Source organism: Semicossyphus pulcher, unplaced genomic scaffold (genome assembly GCF_022749685.1).
Source record: "Semicossyphus pulcher isolate SPU_LCO1_2020_fin unplaced genomic scaffold, fSemPul1.0.p SCAF_26, whole genome shotgun sequence".
NCBI lineage: Eukaryota > Metazoa > Chordata > Actinopteri > Labriformes > Labridae > Semicossyphus > Semicossyphus pulcher.
Genome location: NW_027211700.1, coordinates 3,282,869 through 3,303,678, shown reverse-complemented (window position 1 = coordinate 3,303,678; position 20,810 = coordinate 3,282,869). Strand labels below are relative to the sequence as shown.

Genomic DNA, 20,810 nt, shown 5'->3' with positions numbered 1-20,810 from the left:
GTGGGCGGGGCCTATGCAGATTCAGGAATGTTTAAAGATGGAGGATTTTTAAAACGTAATCAAACGTATTTTGCAGAAAAAAACATATCAGACACAATTTATTATTTCAAGCAGAGCATTTAATATGTCTTAAAACGTGACTGGAGCTGGTCTATAACCAGAGACAAATGGGACTCTCTTCAAACATGGGTAACAGGAGTTGCTGGTAGTCTGTTTGTCTAGTTGTGGGACATCAGTGTTTAAAATAGTTAGCTTTGATTCAACCATGTTAATACAAACAAAATAACCAATTGAGGCAGCGTTAGACCAGAAACTCCCAACTTCTACAAGGTTAAATTACTGTTTCTGTCAGTGTAGCCTGGTGGATTTGAAGAGAGCGATGTAACAGCTGTTTCTTGTTTTAAAAATGTCTGTTGGGACTCTTCTTTAATGGTGTCAGGCGCTTTAAACATTTGGATTTTTTATCTTGTTTGCTGGCTAATGATTTGATTTACGGAGCAGAAGGAGAGCTGGGCTCATGTCAGGCTGACAGCAGGGGAGTTCAGATTCATCACAAGGAGTTACTGACGGTCAGCTCCTGCCCGTACCATCCCAGATACTGTGCACGGCATCATTAAATGGAGAGAGGACGTTTGGACGGACAAACAGATAACTGTATCCTGAAAGAAACAGCACCAACATGTTCAGCTTTAACTATCCGATGTTGTGAACTGAGGCCAGTGAGCACATGCAAAGTCTTTCACCCTTTGACCTCTGCAATATGAACGAGACCAGCGGTGCTTGCATTGGTATTTATCTTACTGTCAGGTGAATATTCAAATTCTTCTTATCCCTAGAATCTGTACAACCTGAGGTCAAAGGTCATGTAAGGCAATGTGATTTTTTTGGTAACACTTTACATTAAGGGCACAATTTATATACTTAAGTAATGCTTAACTAATGCATGACTCATGATGATTGAATGCAGGATGGATCATGAATTCCTGTTGCTCATCATTAAGAAATGATGAAGTCACTGTGACTTTATGTGATTAGTTCACACTTAATAGATCGTCAATTAAGGAGTGTTTATTCACAGTTACTTCATGCATTGATTGATATGTGACCATTTACAAATGAGCATTACGACGTCACTTTACAGAGCTGTAGAGGAGCATCCAGAGCATGTTTTATATCACATCATCACTTCAGTCTGCGATCACCCCCTGCCTCCCTCGTGCTTTCCTCCTGTCAGCGCTGCGAGTCTGCATCACAGTTTGTATTAAAAGATGTTTTTTAAGGTGTAATGAAGGTGAATGAGGCTCCTTGTATATTCACAGGCCCTAACGTCAGGATCCGTGTCCGGCGTGTTCCGTCTGCGTCGCGGTTCTGGTCCGTCAGATGGCGCGAGCCCTCCCCCACACGGCTGACCGCAGCGGAGCACTGGCCCAAGCAGCTGGATTCGCGAGATCACAAGATCGATTTGCGAAATCACGCGATAACATCAATGTTAAACAGAGCAACAGCTCAGTTTTTCAAGATTTCAGTGTGTTGTTGTTGTGAAAACGGAAAAAAAACGTCTGTACCGGTCTGTACATGGTGTTTTATTTTGATATGACCAGATGCTGTGTGCTGTTTTCGTGTGTGACTTCCTGTTTGGAACGATCTGCTCTGTTCAGCTTGACACGTGCTTAAAGCAACCTCCGTCAAAAATAGACCCGGCGGAGACAGACCGCGGTGCGTGCTGTGGAATCATGAGCATTTACTTGAAGGGGCGCGATCGACTCCGGAGGTCGCGGCGCACACGGAACGCGCTGGAGACGGATCCTGTGGAATTTGAGGGTAAGGCTCTAATATATTTATCCGATTCGACTCAAAGAATCCTGATTCGGGTACAGCCCTAGTTATAAGTGCGTATGAATCAAGCAATGACCTCTAACCAAAAGTACCAAAAAGTGCAGTTCTTCAAGTGGCCACTTGAGGCTTCCTCCAGCAGTGAGTCAGGCCCCATAGAGCCCCATGTTAAACCGTTCACAGCAGAAATAAACATGTTTACAGAGTGGTAATGACAACTGTATCAGTGTCAATTTTTAGACTATATTAGTCACCTGTTTCAATTATATTAAGGCTCTAAGTTATGCAAAATGAGTGGTGTGGCCTCTTTGAGTGACAGGTGATAGCTGTCTGCTAGGTGTCACCTCAGGTAATTCAATCACTGAACTTCACCTCAGTTGTTTTTTTGTTGTTGGTGCCTGTTGGAGATTGTCTTCATGCAAATATCAGATATATGAGCTGCTGTGCAGTTTATTGTACTACACCAATAAGTCTCTTTGAAAAGAGTTTGTTTAAGGACATAATGATGTCACAGTGAGGTTGATCTTTGACCTTTCACTTCATCATGTTGTCCTATGAGACCTTCCTGTTAGATGTTATTCAGTTTTGGCGTGTTGTGAGGCTTTGAGTCCAAGTGGACATTTGGCCAACTCTGAGGAAATCCCCTCCAGGCGTTCCTGACAAAACCTACGGACACCATGTGTGGATAATGGGACTTAGAGGCAGACAGATGAACACCTGAAAACACAGCACCTTCTTCTTTATGGTGCATGCTTTCTTGGGAGTGAATTTTCTTTATTAGTTGCAGTTATATCTCTCTTACATTTGGAATTCATGAACAGTTTCTTCCTGAATTGGACTTAATTTAGGTTGTTTATCAAAAAGAAACACACACGGGGCGCTGTTTAGCTCAGTCGGTAGAGCAGGCGCCCCATATACAGAGGCTACAGTCCTCGTCGCACTGATCGCAGGCTCGACTCCCGGTCTGCCGATCATTTGTGCATGTCATCCCCCACTCTCTACTCCCAACATTTCCTGTCTATCTTCAGCTGTCCTACAAATAAAGCCAAAAAAGGCCAAAAAAATAATAACAACAACAACAATAAAAAAGAAACACACACAGCAGTTTAAATCTCGTGATTAAATCCAGAGCTTTTCATTCAACAGGATGCTCTGAGCCTTCTGACACTGCAGGATGCAGGATGAGGACTTTGCCCTGGCTCTCGTGCTTCCTCTTGGCGGTGAGGCAGTCTCAGGGGTTTTCCCCCAGGGTTAAACTGACATCGTGAGAGGGGCTTCAACTCATCTGTCAAATCTCCACACCTGGAAATACATGAGATCGTATCACAGGGGGAGAAAACGTGCCCTGCCTGCTCATGTGAAGGGAAGTTGGCTCTGTTTTCTGGGAAGCAAAACAAGTTATAGGTGAGTATAGGCGAACATTTAATGAGCCTCAAGAGGTGTAGAAAACCTGAAGAGTGCACTTTAGAGTAGAAAAACAGTCCGGACCTGATGCAGGAGAGAGTTATGAACTCAAAGCTGTCGTCGTGATTGTGTTAGTTACGTCTCCTCTCGCCGTTCGTCCTCCACTCTGCTAATCCGGAACTGATTGGCTGCAGGAGTTGGATTGGTCAACAGAGCTGTCAATCATCGTTTTGACAGCATCAAATAACTTGTCAGAAAAATGAACACTTGGACATAAATCAGCATGATAAGAACTAACTATAATGACAGAAACCATGTTTGAGAAAAATGTATTTGACGTGTATTTTGATTTTATAGTTTGACTCATGTCCCATCTGCTAACATGGAGGAGGCGGGCTTTATGAGCTATACTGCAGCCAGTCAGCAGGGGGCGATAGAGAGAGTTTGGCTTCACTTTCAGAGAGCTGTCATGTCGTCCATCTTTTTATACAGTCTGTGGTTTGAATCTGACATTTTAAAACTAAAATTGAATATATTTGTCATCAACTTTTAGTGTTTCTACTGATTAACAAACACCCAGTGAAGCTGCTGTATGCTCTTGTCCTGCTATTATCCTCTTGGTCATCTCTTGGATTTAATTTATATATATCTTTAGATATAATTTGATGTTTTTACAAAGTAGTTTGAACATCTTCTGCTGTAGCTTAACGTCTCTCACTTGTAGAACTCTACACATGTGTGTGTGTGTGTGTGTGTGTGTGAGTGAAGTATCTTTGAATCAAACCGCAGGAGGAGACATTTTGTTTGATCCGCACACTTTTTGCTTATCAAACAGTTTCATATCTGTCCGACCTCCTCTCTCAGATTTGTGGGGAATGATTTCTGATGACTCATCGAGCTAACGTGTTCTTAAAGTTTTTTTTTTCAGTTGATTGAAACTGAACTGCAGCTCCTCTGTGGATCAAAGACGGGCAGTTGGTGCTCTGACACAGCTTACATATCCTTAGGCTGCTTCTGAAAGATAAACAGCGTTAAAAGCTAACGTCACATGTGACACCGTGCTGTGAATTGCCTTCAGCTTCTCACTCCACACTTTCTCCTCCGCCTTCCAATTCATCCGCCTAACAGTTTGTTTCATCCCACAGGCAGGGTCAGCGCGAGAGCCGCATGCGTTGGATCAGAGAAAGTCCCTTTAAATTGCTGCATCTTTGTGCCAAGAGGCGTTGCAGAGGCATGTCCGTGCAGCACCTTTAATAGCAGGCGGGGCGGGACGCATGGAGCCTGAACCAGAGCTTATCATGGAAGGTGTCAGAGAGCTCGCGCCCCGAGAGGCTGCAATACACATTGGACAATTAGTCCTAATTACAGCCCTTTTATATTCAAGCTGTTCACACTGGACTTGTTGACATCACAAATCTTGGCACCATTTGCTAGTGATCCACTCTTTATAAAGAGCTGATAATATTAGATCTTTATACTGTATTTACTTGTTGCTATTCTGTCTTTGTACTGCTGCAACACCCGAATCTCTCCTCTGGGCATCACTAAAAGATTATCTTATCTTATTTCATCTTAAACGGCAGCTGCAAATTTATCACTAATAAAAGGAAAATACATTTGACTTTCAGATGAAGACAAACTGATCGCTTTCAGAGTGAGCTTCAATGATCACTTATCGCCAAAGGTTCCGGCAGCGAGAACAGACGTGAGACTACAAAGTTGCTCATGCTGGCCTGCTCACAGCGGGAATAAAGGAGAGACAGAAACAGTGGAGAGAAAACAGCTCATTTGTTTTCTTTGCATTATTCGAGCTCTGATAAACATCTTCTTTGTATCTTCTGGTTTTCTTAACCAGTCGTCATTTTCTGCAAATAAAAGACCTCAGTGAGATTATTTGATTCAGAAGAAGGAGACATGTTGTAACAAAAGTTCAGCTGAGATCTTCTTTCACAGACGTTGCTTTGGACTCTTGTAACAGACAAACTTTTATCATATCAAACCGCAGAAAGAAGTCCGGTTAATTTGACGCTGGCCTGCTCACAGTGGGGGGAAAGGAAAAACAAAAACAGCGGAGAGGAATGAAGACAGGCAGACATTAGTTGCTGTTGGCAACAACTTTAAGAAGGCAAGTGAAACAGAACACAGTCCGGGATACGGCGGTGTTTAAAGACGGAGAAAATCAACAGACTCTGACAGAGATCTGATTCCTGCGCTCACGTTCACCTTCTCTTACTATAACAGCTCATCAGACTGACTTAAGGAGGCTTCAGAGTTTTTCACTGCCATTGAAGCAGCTCAGAATCTAAGGGACTATTTTCTTAGGGGAAGAAATAAAAAACATTTCTAAATCAATATTTTTTCTTACATTTTTTAGTCAAATCTGTGTGATAAGTGGGATCAAATTGTCATAGCGGAATTGAACCGCGACAGGTTGATGCAGGACCCTGAACCAACCTTTACACGACAGCCTCCTTCTCACCAGGGTCTCCTGAAAGCCTGGGGGGGCGTCAGAGTCGTGCACATCCTGACAGCGTACCGATCATCTGCCTTCATTATTGTTTTTCCGTCTTGTACTTTGGATTTATCTCACTTTTCATCGGGTGAGAAAGCAGCCCTCTTGCAGGAGGCGCAGCATAAACAGCCGGAGCGGTGCTGGAGCCGCTGCAGTGCATGCTGGGACTTGTTCTCCCTCTCGGAGAACACTTAATGTGGAGGTTATCATCGCACACGAGACGCCACAGATCGAGATAGCAGACCACAATAAAAGGGGGAGGGGGTCTGAAGGAGTCTGCGTGCTATTGTTCTTTCTCATTCTATCATTTTTTTGACTTTTTATCTCTTCAGTTATCTTATAAGACGAGACGCAGGGAGACTGTTAACGCCGGGAGTGTTAAATAAAGAAGGCGTAAAATATTATCTCCCGCTGGCTATGGATTTATCTGCTGTATGGATATTGTGAAATACCTGTCAGGTGAACGCTGCCAGTTGGATGTAGAGATGTGTCGGTTGGGAGGAGAGATTATTTATTTTACCAGACAGTTTATGAGGATAATGTTTCAACTTTCATTTTAAATAGGATCCAGAAACGTCTCACTTTGACATCATGAAGCACTGAGAGTTTCATATTTTACACTGGCTGCAAACAAACAGATCATACTTCAACATGTTCAACAGTGTTTCATTATTTGTGCACATTTAAAAGAAAAAACTACAGCTCTTCTACTTACAGGTTCGTGTTTGTGTTTTATTGTAAACAACATTTCTCCTCCCTCCGAATCAAATATTCTCATTCAGCTCTTTTGTTTGCAGAAAATGACGACTGGTTAAGAAAGATGCAAACAAGTTTTTCAGAGCTCAAATAATGCAAAGAAAACAAGTTCATGTTCATGTTTAAAGTGATAATCTCGGGGATTTCAGTTTCATTCTCTTTGGCGGCACCTGTGGCGATAAACGGTAACTGCAGGAGCACACTTCCCAGACATCCAGACAGTGCTGCATGTGTGACGTCCACGGTCGGCTCCGGTTGTAACTCTTGATTCTCCTGGCTGACGGTCGCTTTCCTTTTCAGACTGTTTGCTTCATCTGAGCGTCGAGTTTGTTTCTTCTTCTTTGGATTTTCACTCCTTGTTGAAGTTGTATCTGTAGTCATCCATCTTTTCTTTGTTTGTTCAGCCATAGTAGATTACTGTTTACTCGCAACACTTGCAGAGAGAGGAAAAGCAGCCGCTTAGCTCCGCCTACCCTCTCTGGCAGACCAACCACTGCTGGCTGATGGAAAACGCGTCACTACCTGGTGACGGTTGTGATTTTGTCTGTGAAAGTCGCCACAGACACCCAGTCTGTGATACTGCAAATGCAAAGGCTTTCATCAGTGGGCCGTAGGCTCAGTCACCGTTGTGTTACCTCATTCGGCGATAGATAGATGGTGAAGTAAGACACAAGATTATTACTTTAAACAACAGAATACTAATGTCTTAACTCAGGAGAGTTCAGAGATCAGTGTTTGGTGAATAACCTGGTTTTTAATCACAGCGTTCATGCGTCTCTGCATGCTCTCCACCAGTCTGTCTCAGAGCTCTTGGAGAAGCTCGGCTTTGTGACCGTCCATCTTCCTCTTCGTCACATTCAGGAGGTTTTCAGTGGTTCACATCTGGATTGGGCGGCCATGACATGCAGAGAGAGACGCTGATTTTAGGAACATTTGGAGTGGGAGTCTTCATTTGTTTCCAGAGCTGTATGTGAACACATGCCAGTCACACAGTAGCTCAAATCATTGTAAATGTTGCTGAATTATAAAAACCAAAAGTGGTTTCAAATGAAGAAAAGTTTGGGATCAGAAAGAGTCGAGTCTTTGCTGAGCTCATTCCCATGACTGCATCGATGTTCCACAGAAATGTCTGTTCTGCCACAGCGCTCTGCTATCACTGATAACTCCAGGTAAGTAAATAAACACGTAACGTAAGAAGCATCACTTCCTCTGCAAAGTATTGTTCGTTGGAACGAGTCAGCGGAGACCAGAAACAAGAAAAACAAACGACCTCAGAAACAGACTCTTTCTTCTCTTCCCTTTCCGGACATTTATGAAAACTGACTACGTGTTGAATAACCTCCTGTACGAGCTGACATGAGGCGCTCTCAGCCTCCTCTTAGCGTCTGTTTGATGGGTAAACACTCCCCTGTTCCCACTTCCCACGCACACACGCACACACACACTCTCCCAGTGCGGCTGCATGTGTGTGTGTGTGTGTGTGTGTGTGTGCGTGTGTGCGTGTGTGCGTGTGTGTGTTATCAGGCCTGGGTGTGTGTCGGGGTTTTGTGCAGAAAACATGAATGAGTGTAAACAGCCTTTGATTTACTCAATAAAGAAACACCCTGAGATATGAGCACACGCTGGTGAAAGGCTTATCACTTGTTGTGAAACACGGTCGTGTTGTTCACTTGGTTCCTCTGCAGGCCTGATAATGTTTCATTTATGATGGAGAGAGTTTCATGTCACACTGGGGTGTTTTCATATCGAACCTCTGCAACAATAGGAAAGCATTCATCCTGTTGCTTAAATATTAACAAGGACGAATGCAGCACGGTGTGCAGACACAAAGGATCTCATTCAGTGAATGTGTCATAAAACTTCAAAGGAGCCGGTGTCGTGTCTAACACCAGTTTAATGGGGCATTTGTATAAGCTGCAGAGTGTTCACTGCATGTGCTGTGTGATGACTTCAATACAGCCCGGAGCGTCGTGGTGGCCCTGCTGGTCCGACTGAAGTCACCTTCCTCTCCAATGTGCACAGAAAGATACGTTAATGTGATCGTAAGCCCGCTTCACGCATGCACTGCACTCCTGAAGTTTTCCTCATGTTGGGCTGCATGTGTGAACACAAATGGGACGCCTGCGAGCTAGTTCAGGCAGACAACTCGAGCCGCGCTGAATTAATAATAGTGAGGTTAAAATGGATCGTGAGACTGACAGGCGGATCGGTGCAGCATCCGCAGTAATGTGGGCGTTGCACCGGACCGTTGTGGTGAAGAGGGAGCCTGAAGGCAAAGCTTTCGATTTAAGTCGATCTACGTTCCAACCCTCACCTGTGGTCACGAGCTTTGGGTAGCGCCCGAAAGAATGAGATCGCGGGAACAAGCAGCCAAAATCAGTTTCCTTCGGAGGGAGTCTGGGCTCAGCCTTAGAGAGAGGGTCAGGAGCTCGGAGATCCAGGGGGAGCTCGCAGTAGAGCCGCTCTCCTTCGCATCGAAAGGAGTCAGTTGAGATGGTTCGGGCATCTGGTTGGAATGCCTCCTGAGCGCCTTCCTGCAGAGGTTTTATAGGCATGTCCAACTGTTGAATGAAAATTGATTGCAAAGCTAAAATATGTCCCCTTTAAAAACTCTTCTCTGGCCGTACTTCCTGCCTCATTCTGCCTCAAAGAACTCTCTCAGGAGGCCTGGAGAGAATATCTTCAAATCTGGCACAAATGTCTGCTTGGACTCAAGAACTGATTAGATATAGGTGGTCAAAGGTGAATGGTCAAGGTAACTGTAATCTCACATCTATCCAATTCCACTGAATGCAATCGTTTGGCAAACGCTGGAGGGAATTTTTAATTTCTACCAAGAAAACAACCCTGAGTGGAAAATCCCTCCTCGTGTCAGTCTGACTCTCTGCAGAGAAACACAGAGAGAGAGAGATTCCAGTGAATTTCCATGTGAATGAAAATGCAATATAAGTTTTTCCTTCCGGAGATAAAAATGTGATTAAAAAAAACCTTGTTGTCTTTGTCGGCGTGCAGAAACGCTGATACCTTCAAATAAAAGCGGGTCGAGCTCTGCTGAGGCCTGACTGTGGGGGTGTTCCTTCCCACTGATCGGGTGCTGCAGGTCTCTGCAGGGGGATTTCCACAAGAGCTGGTTCAGCAGGAGCATGAGGGAACTCACCAGCAGGATCTGTGGATTACTCTTTGCACACACACACACACACACACACACACACACACACACACACACACACACACACCTCCCGTAATGTTTAACCTTGACACACTTCAGTTTCAGGAAGAAGGACAGGTTGTGAAGAGAAACATAAAACCCTCTTCAGATTTCTGATCTTCTGTTTGTTTGCTTTGTTCAGACTTGGCACACGTCGCTGTGACCCGGGTTAAACACTCCGAACGCCTGTCACATATATCTTTGGCACCAGCGGTCAAATGCTGTATAAACTTCGGATCTGTAAGAAACAGATCGTCTTCACTTTTCATGACTTGATTCAACTTGCCATTTTAATGATATAACGCACCAGCGGGGAAATATTTGACATACTTTATCTGATAATGAGTCGGGATATCGAGCAGAAGCCCTCGGCCAAGTTACAGAATGAAACACGCCTGGATTTTTAGAGAATTCAGTGAATGTTTTGCACTAAATTGCGATAGAAACTTGGCGACAGGCACTGACTGAGGGTTTTAAACCTCTGCTGCAGCTGGTTTCTTGTTACCTATTTACTGGATAACCTTAGGAGTGTATTTAAATATAGATACAGAGTTGTGATAGTATGTCTTGTTATACTGTTTCTGCATTAATTTAATTAAATTACAGATACAGATTGTAAAGGCACGTCATCCATAAACTGTATATAAGAAGAGAAGCTCTGTGATGTCACTCATTGGTTTGTGATCTACGCTTTAAAGGCCGCGCCATCTTTTTTCTGCAGCCAGAAGTGACCGTATTAGGAGGGTGGATGCACGCTGACACGCCCCCTAAAGTGTCATCATTTACAAAATAAAAAGCTGGATGTCTTAACAAGACTTGAAACTAGTGATTGTGACCAAAAACTCAGGAGGAAAATGTTCACTGAGGTAAAAAATCGTGTCATTTTTCCTGAGAGACTTTCAAACAGATTTCTTCCTGCAACCAGTGCACTCACCCCCTACTGGTCAATAGATCCACTTCTCGGCATTTAATCTTTATCTCTTATTTTATTGAACATATAATGCACATATTGACATTTGTCTTACTTCTATTAATGCAATATATTTCTGTATGCTTTCTCCGTGTCAGAGCAACTGAAACGCCCAAGTTTCCCTCCGGAGATCAATAAAGTATTTCTGATTCTGATTGTGAGAAGGACGATTGCAGGTTAGAGACGCTTCTGCACTGGTTAGAGTTTTGAATCTAAGATCTTAGTAAAGTAATATTGATTTGTAACCACTCACAGATTTTTACATCAGGTGTTATTTGCACATGCACAGACAAAGTAGTGCTGATGTTGGGATGCACATTTTACAGAAGCTGGTTGATTGCATAACACACAAAGCAATTCAAGTTAAATTACTCTTTTTTTAAACGACTGAAACTCCAAACAAGTTTGGGCCTTAAAAGAAAAGGAAAGTTGTTTCTCTCTTGTATTGATCCACCTTAAATCCATGGTTCTCAACTGATGGGTCGGGACCCAAAAGTGGGTCGCGGATGTGTGCTGGAAAAAAAAGGTGTGGCAAAAAGTCAATGCTGCGCTTTTATTTTGAAGGACGTGGGTTTTCTATGATGTGCGTGCAGTAGTAGTGTAGTTTATTCACACCGTATGTATCCACTGATTGGGTAATCCCAGCTACAGTTACATTTACATTCTTGATGAGCCCGACAGTAGGAAAAAGGCTAACTGAATGATTTTGAGTGGTTGAACAATTTCAGAAATTTGGGTCCCGATTTGTCATGAAGGAGGTGGTGGTGGGTCCCGAGAACCACTGCTTTAAATCAGCATCTCTCTGTACATGTCACGGCCGGCTGATTCCAGATGTGAACCCCATTAAAACCTCCTGAATGTGATGAAGAGGAAGATGGACGGTCACGAGCCATCGAACAAAGAGCGGCCTAACGTCACCCAGCAGCTCTGTGACAGACTGGTGGAGAGCATGCAAAGATGCATGAACGCTGTGATTAAAAACCAGGTTATTCACCAGATATTGATCACTGAACTCCTCTTGAACTCTTCTGTTGTTTAAACGTGAACATGAACTTGTTTTCTTTGCATTATTCCAGCTCTGAAAACCCTCTTTTTTGCATCCTTTTGTTATAATTTCATATTACATGCACTGAATGCAGTGTGAACCACTTTTACTGAGCAGGTTAAGTTCACCAAACCTTCCTTTTGTAGCTTAGCTTTCCAGTTTGGTTCCTGGCAAAGCTATGCTATCAAAAAAGCTTTCCCAACACTGGTGAGCAGCACAGAAAGACATCCCGTATAAAATGAGTCTATCACAGTGAAGAAGAGTTCCCAAAGACTCCCCAAATCACGGGCTCCCCTGGATTTGTTTGAGCAGATCGGTTTAATGTACTAATCCTTTGTTGTGTGGCCTGCAGCTCCGAGAGATAACCACCATGGAGACGCTTGGTGTTGTGATAAATGGAGTAAAAACTTCACGCCAGGCTAAGCCACTAATTCTCTGCTCTCTCATCAAAGGCTATTAGAGACTTATCAGACACCTGAAGGGATGAAGCATGTCAGCACACACTCACACACACACACCTCCCCTTCATCTCAGGCCCATGGTCTTGACAATGCAGCTGGAGTGACCCTGCAGGTAAATGGAGGGGACTCGGGCTTGTTTACGATTAGAGATCAGCGTGAGGAGCAGCAGACAGATCAGGTTCGGGTGGATCACATTGGGATCTCTTCAGATCTGATGTCAGTCAGGATCCCCCTAACCCCCCCAAGCCCTTTCACTTAAACGCCTGAGAGCGTGTCTGCGTCTGCAGCAGCTTCCCGCGTGCCTCGCAGGGGATTACAGCTCTGATGTTCAGCTTCAGGTTCGGCTCAGGGGGGAGGGAACATGTTAAAAGAAGCTGTTGTTGGCAGTTTATGAGGCTTAAGTCAGGTATGAGTCCACATAAAGACACACTTGGTCAAGTTTAGACAGAGATGTTTAAGTTTCGGGCCGGATAAGGATCAGGTTTTCACACCCAGGTAAACCTCTACAGGTGATAAGCATCTGGGGCGCGTTCAAGAAACAACACTGCCATTGAAACAACTACGAGCTCCAAACAAAATCTCTAACCAATGGCGGGAAGTAACAAATATTTATTTAGTGTACTAAAGTTCTCGGTCGTACTTTCCACGACAATATATCTAACGACTTTTAACTTTGACCTCCTACGTTTTAACTTTCTACTCCTAACACTTTTAAAACCGCTCAAGTTTGAATCAGCTTTTAAGAATCTGTACTTCGATCCAAGTAAAGAATCTGCATTCACATTTGTCTCTAACCTGTATGTAATACCTGTCCGGAAGATGCAGTAAAACACACACAGGATGTACCACCGTTTAAATGTTCCTCTCAAGTTTGAGGTTACAATCTAAGGGTGAGATATTTTACTTTTGGACCTCTTCAACACATTGCCCATTAATCTTTAGATTTAAGTCATTGGCCTCTTTTAAGGACCAAGCCTTTGAAATGAAAGCAAACGTAAACCGTTATGTTTACGTGTATGACATGTGTTCTCACACCAGGCTGCTACAGACTGTAAATGATATAAAAGCTGTGTGTAAACTGACAAAGAGATTCTACCAGATACATATATGACTGTTACATCTGTAAACAACATAAAACCTGCTCCAAGACATGATTGTGGTCGATCATTTATATATATTAACTAAAAAGAGGAGGACCGGGAACGGACTTTTATTTTATTAATCTAAAAAATGCTGGAAGCAACTATCTTCGCTCTGTGACCCACTCGCAAGGCTTAATTTTGCTATCTGTCCCCAGAGTGTGTCTTGAAAAGGTGTTTCAGGTACGCTGGTCCTGCGGCTTGGAATCTGCTTCAGGAGGATTTGGGTCTGGGGGAGCTGATCTCTTTAAACTGTTTAAAAGTTGATTGAAGGCGTTGGAGGAGGATGCATTAGATTGATGCTTTGATTGATGTGAGCCAGAACATGCTGACCTGTTTTTGTATTTGTTGTGTGTCTGAAACTTTGTTGAAACGTGCTGCTGCTGTCTTGGCCACGGCGCTCCCTGTGGATCAGAGCCCTGAAGGCTGTCAGGCACATCATCTGAAGAGGTTGTGCTGACTCACACAAAAAGACTTTCATGTTGCAAGTACAAAATATATTCCCAATTGAGAAATTTGAATGTTTTGATGACTAACATGTAATGTAGTAATAAGGAATCCTTGTGCACGATTTTATGAAGTACATTTCCATGACCGTAACATAAACTGCCATGTGACTGGGTTGATTACTGTCCAAGTGATCCTGATTCATACGAGGGGTGTATTCACATTGTGGTAGTTAAGAGGGCGGGATGCAGCTTCTGTTGCAGCAACATGCATGTTTATCGCTTGGAGGTGAATATTTCAAAGGCTATAATCATCTTAATCTTCTTTTCCTCGAGTACACGCTTTCTCTCGTGTAAAGAAATGTTCAGAAAGTGAACTTTGTGTTCGTGAAGCCAAACAGGTAGGCCTCTGTTTAATGATTACAGATCACATGGGCACTGCAGGAAACTTACCGAGCACACAGCTTCATCTCATCTCATCAAAAAGAAAAGATGTGCCGACTCTTAAATCCTGGATGACCGACACTCTTCACTTGGAGAGAGTTCGATTCGTCCTTAACGACACAGTGGAGGACTTTTTGGAGTCTGATCGTCTCCTCTGTAGAAGGAACGGACAGTTAAGACGCTCTGCAAAGGGCAGTAGTCGTCACTTTTAAGCCCAGTTCAGATCAATGATTCGCAACGCAACAAAACAGTTGCAGAAGATTTGACTCGTCAAATCTCCAAATGCAGTTTTAGAACTGAATGATGTCGCTATTTTACTTCAGCCAATCAGGAAACAGCATCAGTTGGCGGAGGCACCCTGTCTGTGGCGTTGCAGCAGCCAAAGACGGCTCCAGATCCTCTCTGTCTTTTTTTTGTTTTCTTGTTTTCTTGTTTTCTTTTATTTTCTTTGGTCTTGTTTGTTGCTTTGTATTTCATCTTGTCTTCCCTGTTGCATTGTCCTGTGTTAAAATATCTGAAATGAAGCATAAAAGTCTGAGTTACTGTTGTACTCATGCATCACTATAAAGATATTTGAAAAGCAAAGGAAGCTCAATAAATATTAACAAGCAAACACGTACAGAACAGTTATTGAGTCTCACCCTTAAAGACAGAATGAACTGAAACGTGAGTGCTCCTCGAATGACTCATTCAGGTATTTTACTGTGAGGTGAACAACAGGGAACCTCATTTGCATATGAAACAACCATTCCCTTCATCCTTTAGAGAAAAAGAAACATGGACGCCTGTAATGCAGCCCGTATTATCATGTGAATCTGTGGTGTAAATTGCTGTATTTGTGTGTGTGGAAGATCACCGGCTCAGTCTGCTGTGTGAGGGAAATCTTTCACACATAAATTTCCCAGATTCTAAATTCAAACCACCAAACAAACTTGTTTCTTTTTAGTATTTAAAGAAGGATACATAACTTATCTTTTTAATGATGTTTTGTTTAAATCTGCTCAATACGTGCCTCTTTAAATGCATGTCGTGCTGGTTGGTAAATCCCTTTTTTATTTAAAGCTGTGATGAACATTCATCCAGTGTCGGCCCGTCTTCTCAAAGCGGTACGTCTTATCTCTTCGCTGATCTTGTCCTGTAATGTGTAAGTCGTGTTTTCTGTCAGAAAATCTCCTCCTGCTTTCACACGTATCAGTCACTGTGAATCTGTGGAAAGTGTAAACAAAGGCTGTTTGTGCAGCGAGCTGTCAGACTCCTCGTCTGACGCAGACACACAGGTTACAGGCATCTCCTTCCTGATGGTCTGCTTTGCTTTTGTAGCTCTTAAAGAGGCATCAGTTTTAAGTTCAGCCTATTTCATAAGCAGTTAAAAACTCCTCAGAGGAGCTTTAAAGTTTTCTATTTCTATTCTGGGTCGTGACTTAGTTTGACATGACCTCGGTACCCTCCTCGGCCCGGTGGCCTTAGAGCAGTAATCCTTTCTGTCCTCTGTGGGGGACACGAGTGTCTACAGGATATTTCTAAAGCCTTATAAGCTATCGTGCTGAAACCCTGTTGGGCCATGCAGAGGACATCCTGGCCCTTTAAATGAACCTTTGTTGGGATGTGTCATTAATAACAGGAGTTCTGCCTTTTCAAAGTGGCTCAAAATGACATTTGATGAGAGCAGGAGAGTTGATAGAGATACATTTATGATGCTTCTGAAGCATGTAGATAAAATGTTTTAGACAGAAAAACGTTTCAACTAACTTTCAAAGCATTTTTTATTGATATTCTCAGAAGTTTAACCCCCTCACAGTGTCCTTTTTTTGATGTGGTTTGACATTGGTACGACTCGATCTGTTTTTATATGAAATACAAGGTGTCACAGGTGACGGGAATTTGACTGAGGCAGAGACATGTTCTGGGTCTCAGGAGGACATATTCAGAGGTGGCAACAGTACACACATTCTATACTCACGTAGAAGTACAGATACTTGTGTAAAAAAAAGACTTACTGAGTCAACTCCTTTACTCCCGTCAAAGTAAGAAAGTACAGGCTCTGAATGTACTTAAGTACAGAAGTAAGTTTTCCTCTGAAAGACATTTTACCGACCACTTCTGTGCACAGCTAACTAAACCTCACGATAATAATGATGATAATAATTCAGAGACAATTAAACTTAAACATTCTAGTATAAAATAAGATAAAACTACATACTGCCAATAATGAACATTAACTTTGTCCTAGAGTCGTAACAACACCAGAATTTACATTGTTTTAGATAACTGGGCAAAACGAGACAAGTCCTCGGCACACAAGGAAAGTTTGGTTTGGTTTGTTATCACTGGACATTTTCTGGTTTTGCTGCAAGCCAAATGTCAGGCAGAAAAATAAAGACTGAACCGAACCGAGGTCCCAAATGAGCAGCTGGATCATTTTTTACAGCTTTGAAATCAGTCTGGACGTTGGGACGGCAGCGTGCAGACAGCAAGATAAAAATAACCCATAATTCTCCTCACATGCATTCAAACTAAAGTAACCAGCCTGTTCTGAGAATGTAAGGAGTCCAAAGTACAGATTTATGTGTTCAAATGTCGGGAGGAAAAGTAAAAAGTGAAAGTAAAGTGCAGATACCTGAAAAATCTGCTTAAGTCCCGCCTCTGGATCAATATAAGATATTGATAATGCGACAGGTGACAAACATGAGAACTGCCCTCTGGAGGCTCAACTTAGACTTAGACTCAACTTTATTGATCCCTTTGGGATGACTCCCTCTGGGAAATTCAGTCGACTGAGAGAGCATGTTATTGTTTTGCTCTTTACGCTTACCTCTACAAAATGTATGTCCAGTGAGCCCTCAGTCACATGACCACGGCTGAGACTGGTTGATGCTGTGCAGCTGCAGCTGTGTATGTTGAGGTGCTGCACTGTGGTTCTTTCACGTAACTGCCTCCTCTGCCTGTTAAAGTTCCTGTGTTTGACACTTTTTTGGATGCATGTTTGGAGGGATTCTTAAATTCTTGAATTCCTCAATAAAAAAACCTGTTTTTTTCCGTGCACCTTTTTGACCTTCTTTAACTGTGAGTGACCCTCCTCCCTGCAGGCTCCATCACTCCAGAGGGAAGTGTTGCATTACAGTTCGGCCCTGACATGTTATCAGCCTGCCATGTTTATTTTTACCCTCCTCCCACATATTTCAGCTTCTGTGATAGACACACAGTAAATGAAGGAAACCTGATGTGAGGCAACACCGACGATAAGTGTAGCGGCTCGTTCTGGGAGTAAACTGTGAACCTGCAGTAACTGACAACGACAAAGCATCTATGTCAGGCTATAAAGAGAAATGAGTTTGAGACATGTTGGTAAGTTTAGCACAATTTTATTAAGAACAGCAACAATTTCCATGTATGAAAATAAATCTGAGCAATAAAAAAAAGTGAATACAAAAATATCATCCTTTGTCCATGCATTCCATCATCCTATTCCACGAAAGCAAAAGTCAGTCAGAGCATACACACATTGAAATGCGAAGCAGATCATCAAGCTTACTGGAGACATTCATATTTACAGTCCAGGGACAAAAACAATACTGCTGCAGGTCTCATCATAAAACATTGTAACACATTTCCGAGCTCATCTGCAAATCCCTCTTGAAGTAGTTCTCCTCCACGGGACAGGTGTAGGGATAGTCTGTGGGGTTGTAGTAAGGTGCATAGTCAGGGGCACAGAAGCTCTCCTGCTGAACCGGCCAGCAGTGGGGCAGGCAGTAACAGTCCTGGAGGTTGCAGTGCTGGTAGTGGTAGTTCTCTGAGGCGAAGCCGCCCTGATAGCCAGACTCCATCCTTGTGGGTGAGTCGTAGCAGGAGGAAGAGGAGGAGGAGAAGGAGTCTTGCGGCGAGTAGCTGTTGGGATCCATGGGGTTGCAGAGCCTCAGAGACTCCGGTGAGGAGCAGGGAGCCTGGAGGAGAAAGAAGACATGGTGGATGTTAGAGGAGAGTTCTGACTGGAGTTCATCGAACTGACAACAAGACACAAGGACACTGGATTGTTTTATACAAAATGAGCTTCTCTAAACATACTGACAGGCCTTACATATAATCATTACGTGCTGAAATTAAGCCCAAACACAGATCTCTTATGAGGGGAATCAGCCATGCCAAACCTCTATTTCAAAACTATACACTTTCATGTTGCCTGCGGTGTTTGAAAACACCTATCACTGTGGGAAGATAAATTAAGGCATGTGGAAATAAACTGAAACCTTCCCAATTCGGGATATTTTTTGATGACCAATTTCTATTTTTTCATCGAAATTAATCAGGTCTAATTACATGTTTGTTCTCAACTGTACGTTTAAATTCTATCGCAAAAATCCTACTTTTCAACATGGAGTTTGGTTAGTGTAATTGAGAGAAATTTACCATCTCCTGGCCATAGTAGTCCGCATCAGAGGAGAGTCCATGGCACCAGGGCAGCGGGAGGGTGGGACGGGGAGGCAGGGAGGCGGCATAGCTGCTGCTGCAGCCGCCGGTGCTGCTGTTGTTGTTGCTGCCGTTGTAGCCGTTGCTGGGCAACATCATGTCCCCAAACTGCTGCTGGATGTCGTTAAAGGTGCTGTCCTGCATCTGGATGTTGCACGAGCTGTCAGAGAAGGGGAACGAGGCGGTGCGCAGCTGGAGAGCTCGCGCACCGCAGCTGCTCGAGTCTGCTGCGTGAGGAGCAGCGGGAGGAGGGTCCACATAGCGATCTGACGGAGAGGGAAATGAAAATTAGATTTTGAAAAATAAATATATAAACAAATAAAAGAATAAAGGGAATCTCGTGTGTCAGGTTTTCATTCTGGTGATAAGTAGCAGACTATATGTCGAAGTTTGAAAAATGAAAATAGATCCGCTCAGGAGTGTCGTGTTGCATTTCAAAATAAAAGTTTTGATTATTGTTTTAATCCGCTCGCATAGAGAATCTAATTGTGAGCATAACAGTCTCTTCCAGAGCGCAATGACAAATGGTGCAGGGCAGTCTCTGCATGCTAAGAGACCACAGGAAGACATTTAAATAGGGCCTATAAGTTCACAGTGATGTCATGACACCATCAGCCAACACATTTGAATGTAGCCTACGTTTATAAGAAGGACCCTGCACAATTGCAATGGTGCTGTCAATAGTTGACTAGAATTACATTCCAGGTAGACTCAGCTGAGTAAGCTGGTCATGACTGGGGAGTTCATGTGAGTATTTTTGGTGCTGTTTTGGGGGGTCAGGGCAGGTTTCAGGTCAGCATGGAGATGTTTTTGATTCTTTTAGATTTATTCAACGACAGCATCTGCTTCAGATATCGCGATGCAACCAGTGCTGTTCTGACTAAATAATGGCATTTTTTGATTATATTTGACTTTTTTATTTGGACCATTACAAACTGCACGCGCATTTTGACTTAGATTTTTATATCGCGAACATATACACAGCCTGTGACTGCTTTATATTAGGCTGGATTTAAGTGCTACAGCAGATCTTCAGCTACAATGAATCTATTGAACTTATAATTCTGGACCTGGATGTTAAACTTACTTGGAAAAGTGGACGCGCAAAGATCCTGGAGATCCAAACAAGCCTGGGATATCTGTTCATGGGGAAGAGGAAGGAAAATGGGAGGAGAAGGAGAGAGAAAGAGAAGTTCATTAGACATTTTCTGTCAGTAAATATTACCATTATTTTTATTGCAATGTATGAATGTGTCTGTGTTTGTGCATATGTGCGTGCGTGCTTAATGGATTTACGTCAGATGGTGTGAGGGGTAGTCAGTCATTTACAGTTTATTACTTCGCTCAGTGTTTTTTCTCTCTCCTTTGTTAGGGGTAAAGGTGGGGTGATAGTAAACATGTACTGGAGGGAGGGAGGGAGCGAGAGAGAGAGAGAGAGAGAGAGAAGGGGAGGGGGGGGTGTTTACCGTTTTCACTTTTTTGCTGTTGGCCTCGCGGGCTCTGTGCCTCTGCAGCAGCTCTTTGACCGTGGTCTTCACGCGGACGCCCTGATACACCCGGGGCTTATCTGCATGAAGAGAACAGCATGTCACTCATGTTTACTGAACAACCTCCATTAGGGAGGACAATAGCTCACACTGAATTAACTCCTCTCCACCCCACACTATTGACACCCCTCCCCTCCCTTCTCCTCCCTGCTCACTTCTGTCCCACAGTGTTTTCTTTCCCAAAATGTCAAAATAAAACATTTGTTCCCCTGAAAAGTCTCTGTTTTCCATGATTGTGTCGCCACATTGTTTAACGTTGAATAAACTGCTGAATGTAAGACTTGTTATGGCAGGAACAGTGTGTAAGACTTGTGTTTGTTATAATAAAAAGAACAAAAGTAGTGTGAACTGTTTTTAGCTCTTAAAAAACAAAGTTTTGTCCGAGTCTCCGGTGCGTAAAAGTACTTTCTCAGCGCTCAGTGCGCGCTCTGGCTTCGGGTATTTTCGCCCTATTGTCCCGGCCCCGTAGCCCCCCAGTGCTCCCGGTCAGGGCTCCTACTTTACGGCACAGCACGGCTCTGTGCTTCCCAACACGCCGTCAGCAGACTTTTTCACTGCAGCCTGAGTGATCTGCGCTCCAG

At 43.3% G+C, this 20,810-nt stretch overlaps 1 protein-coding gene across 1 annotated transcript; it reads right to left on the bottom strand.

Annotated features, from left to right (window-relative positions):
- Window positions 1-17,570: 17,570 nt before the first annotated feature.
- Window positions 17,571-20,460, bottom strand: linc.pou2af1 (lnc RNA pou2af1). The gene is made up of 6 exons (XM_069676469.1): window positions 20,385-20,460; window positions 20,149-20,249; window positions 19,979-19,999; window positions 19,770-19,821; window positions 18,623-18,948; window positions 17,571-18,159 (listed from the first exon to the last, which is right to left on the bottom strand). The coding sequence occupies exons 1-6, from the start codon at window positions 20,458-20,460 to the stop codon at window positions 17,806-17,808; spliced, it is 930 nt and encodes a 309-aa protein (XP_069532570.1). The 3' UTR covers window positions 17,571-17,805.
- Between the last annotated feature and the right edge of the window lie 350 nt (window positions 20,461-20,810).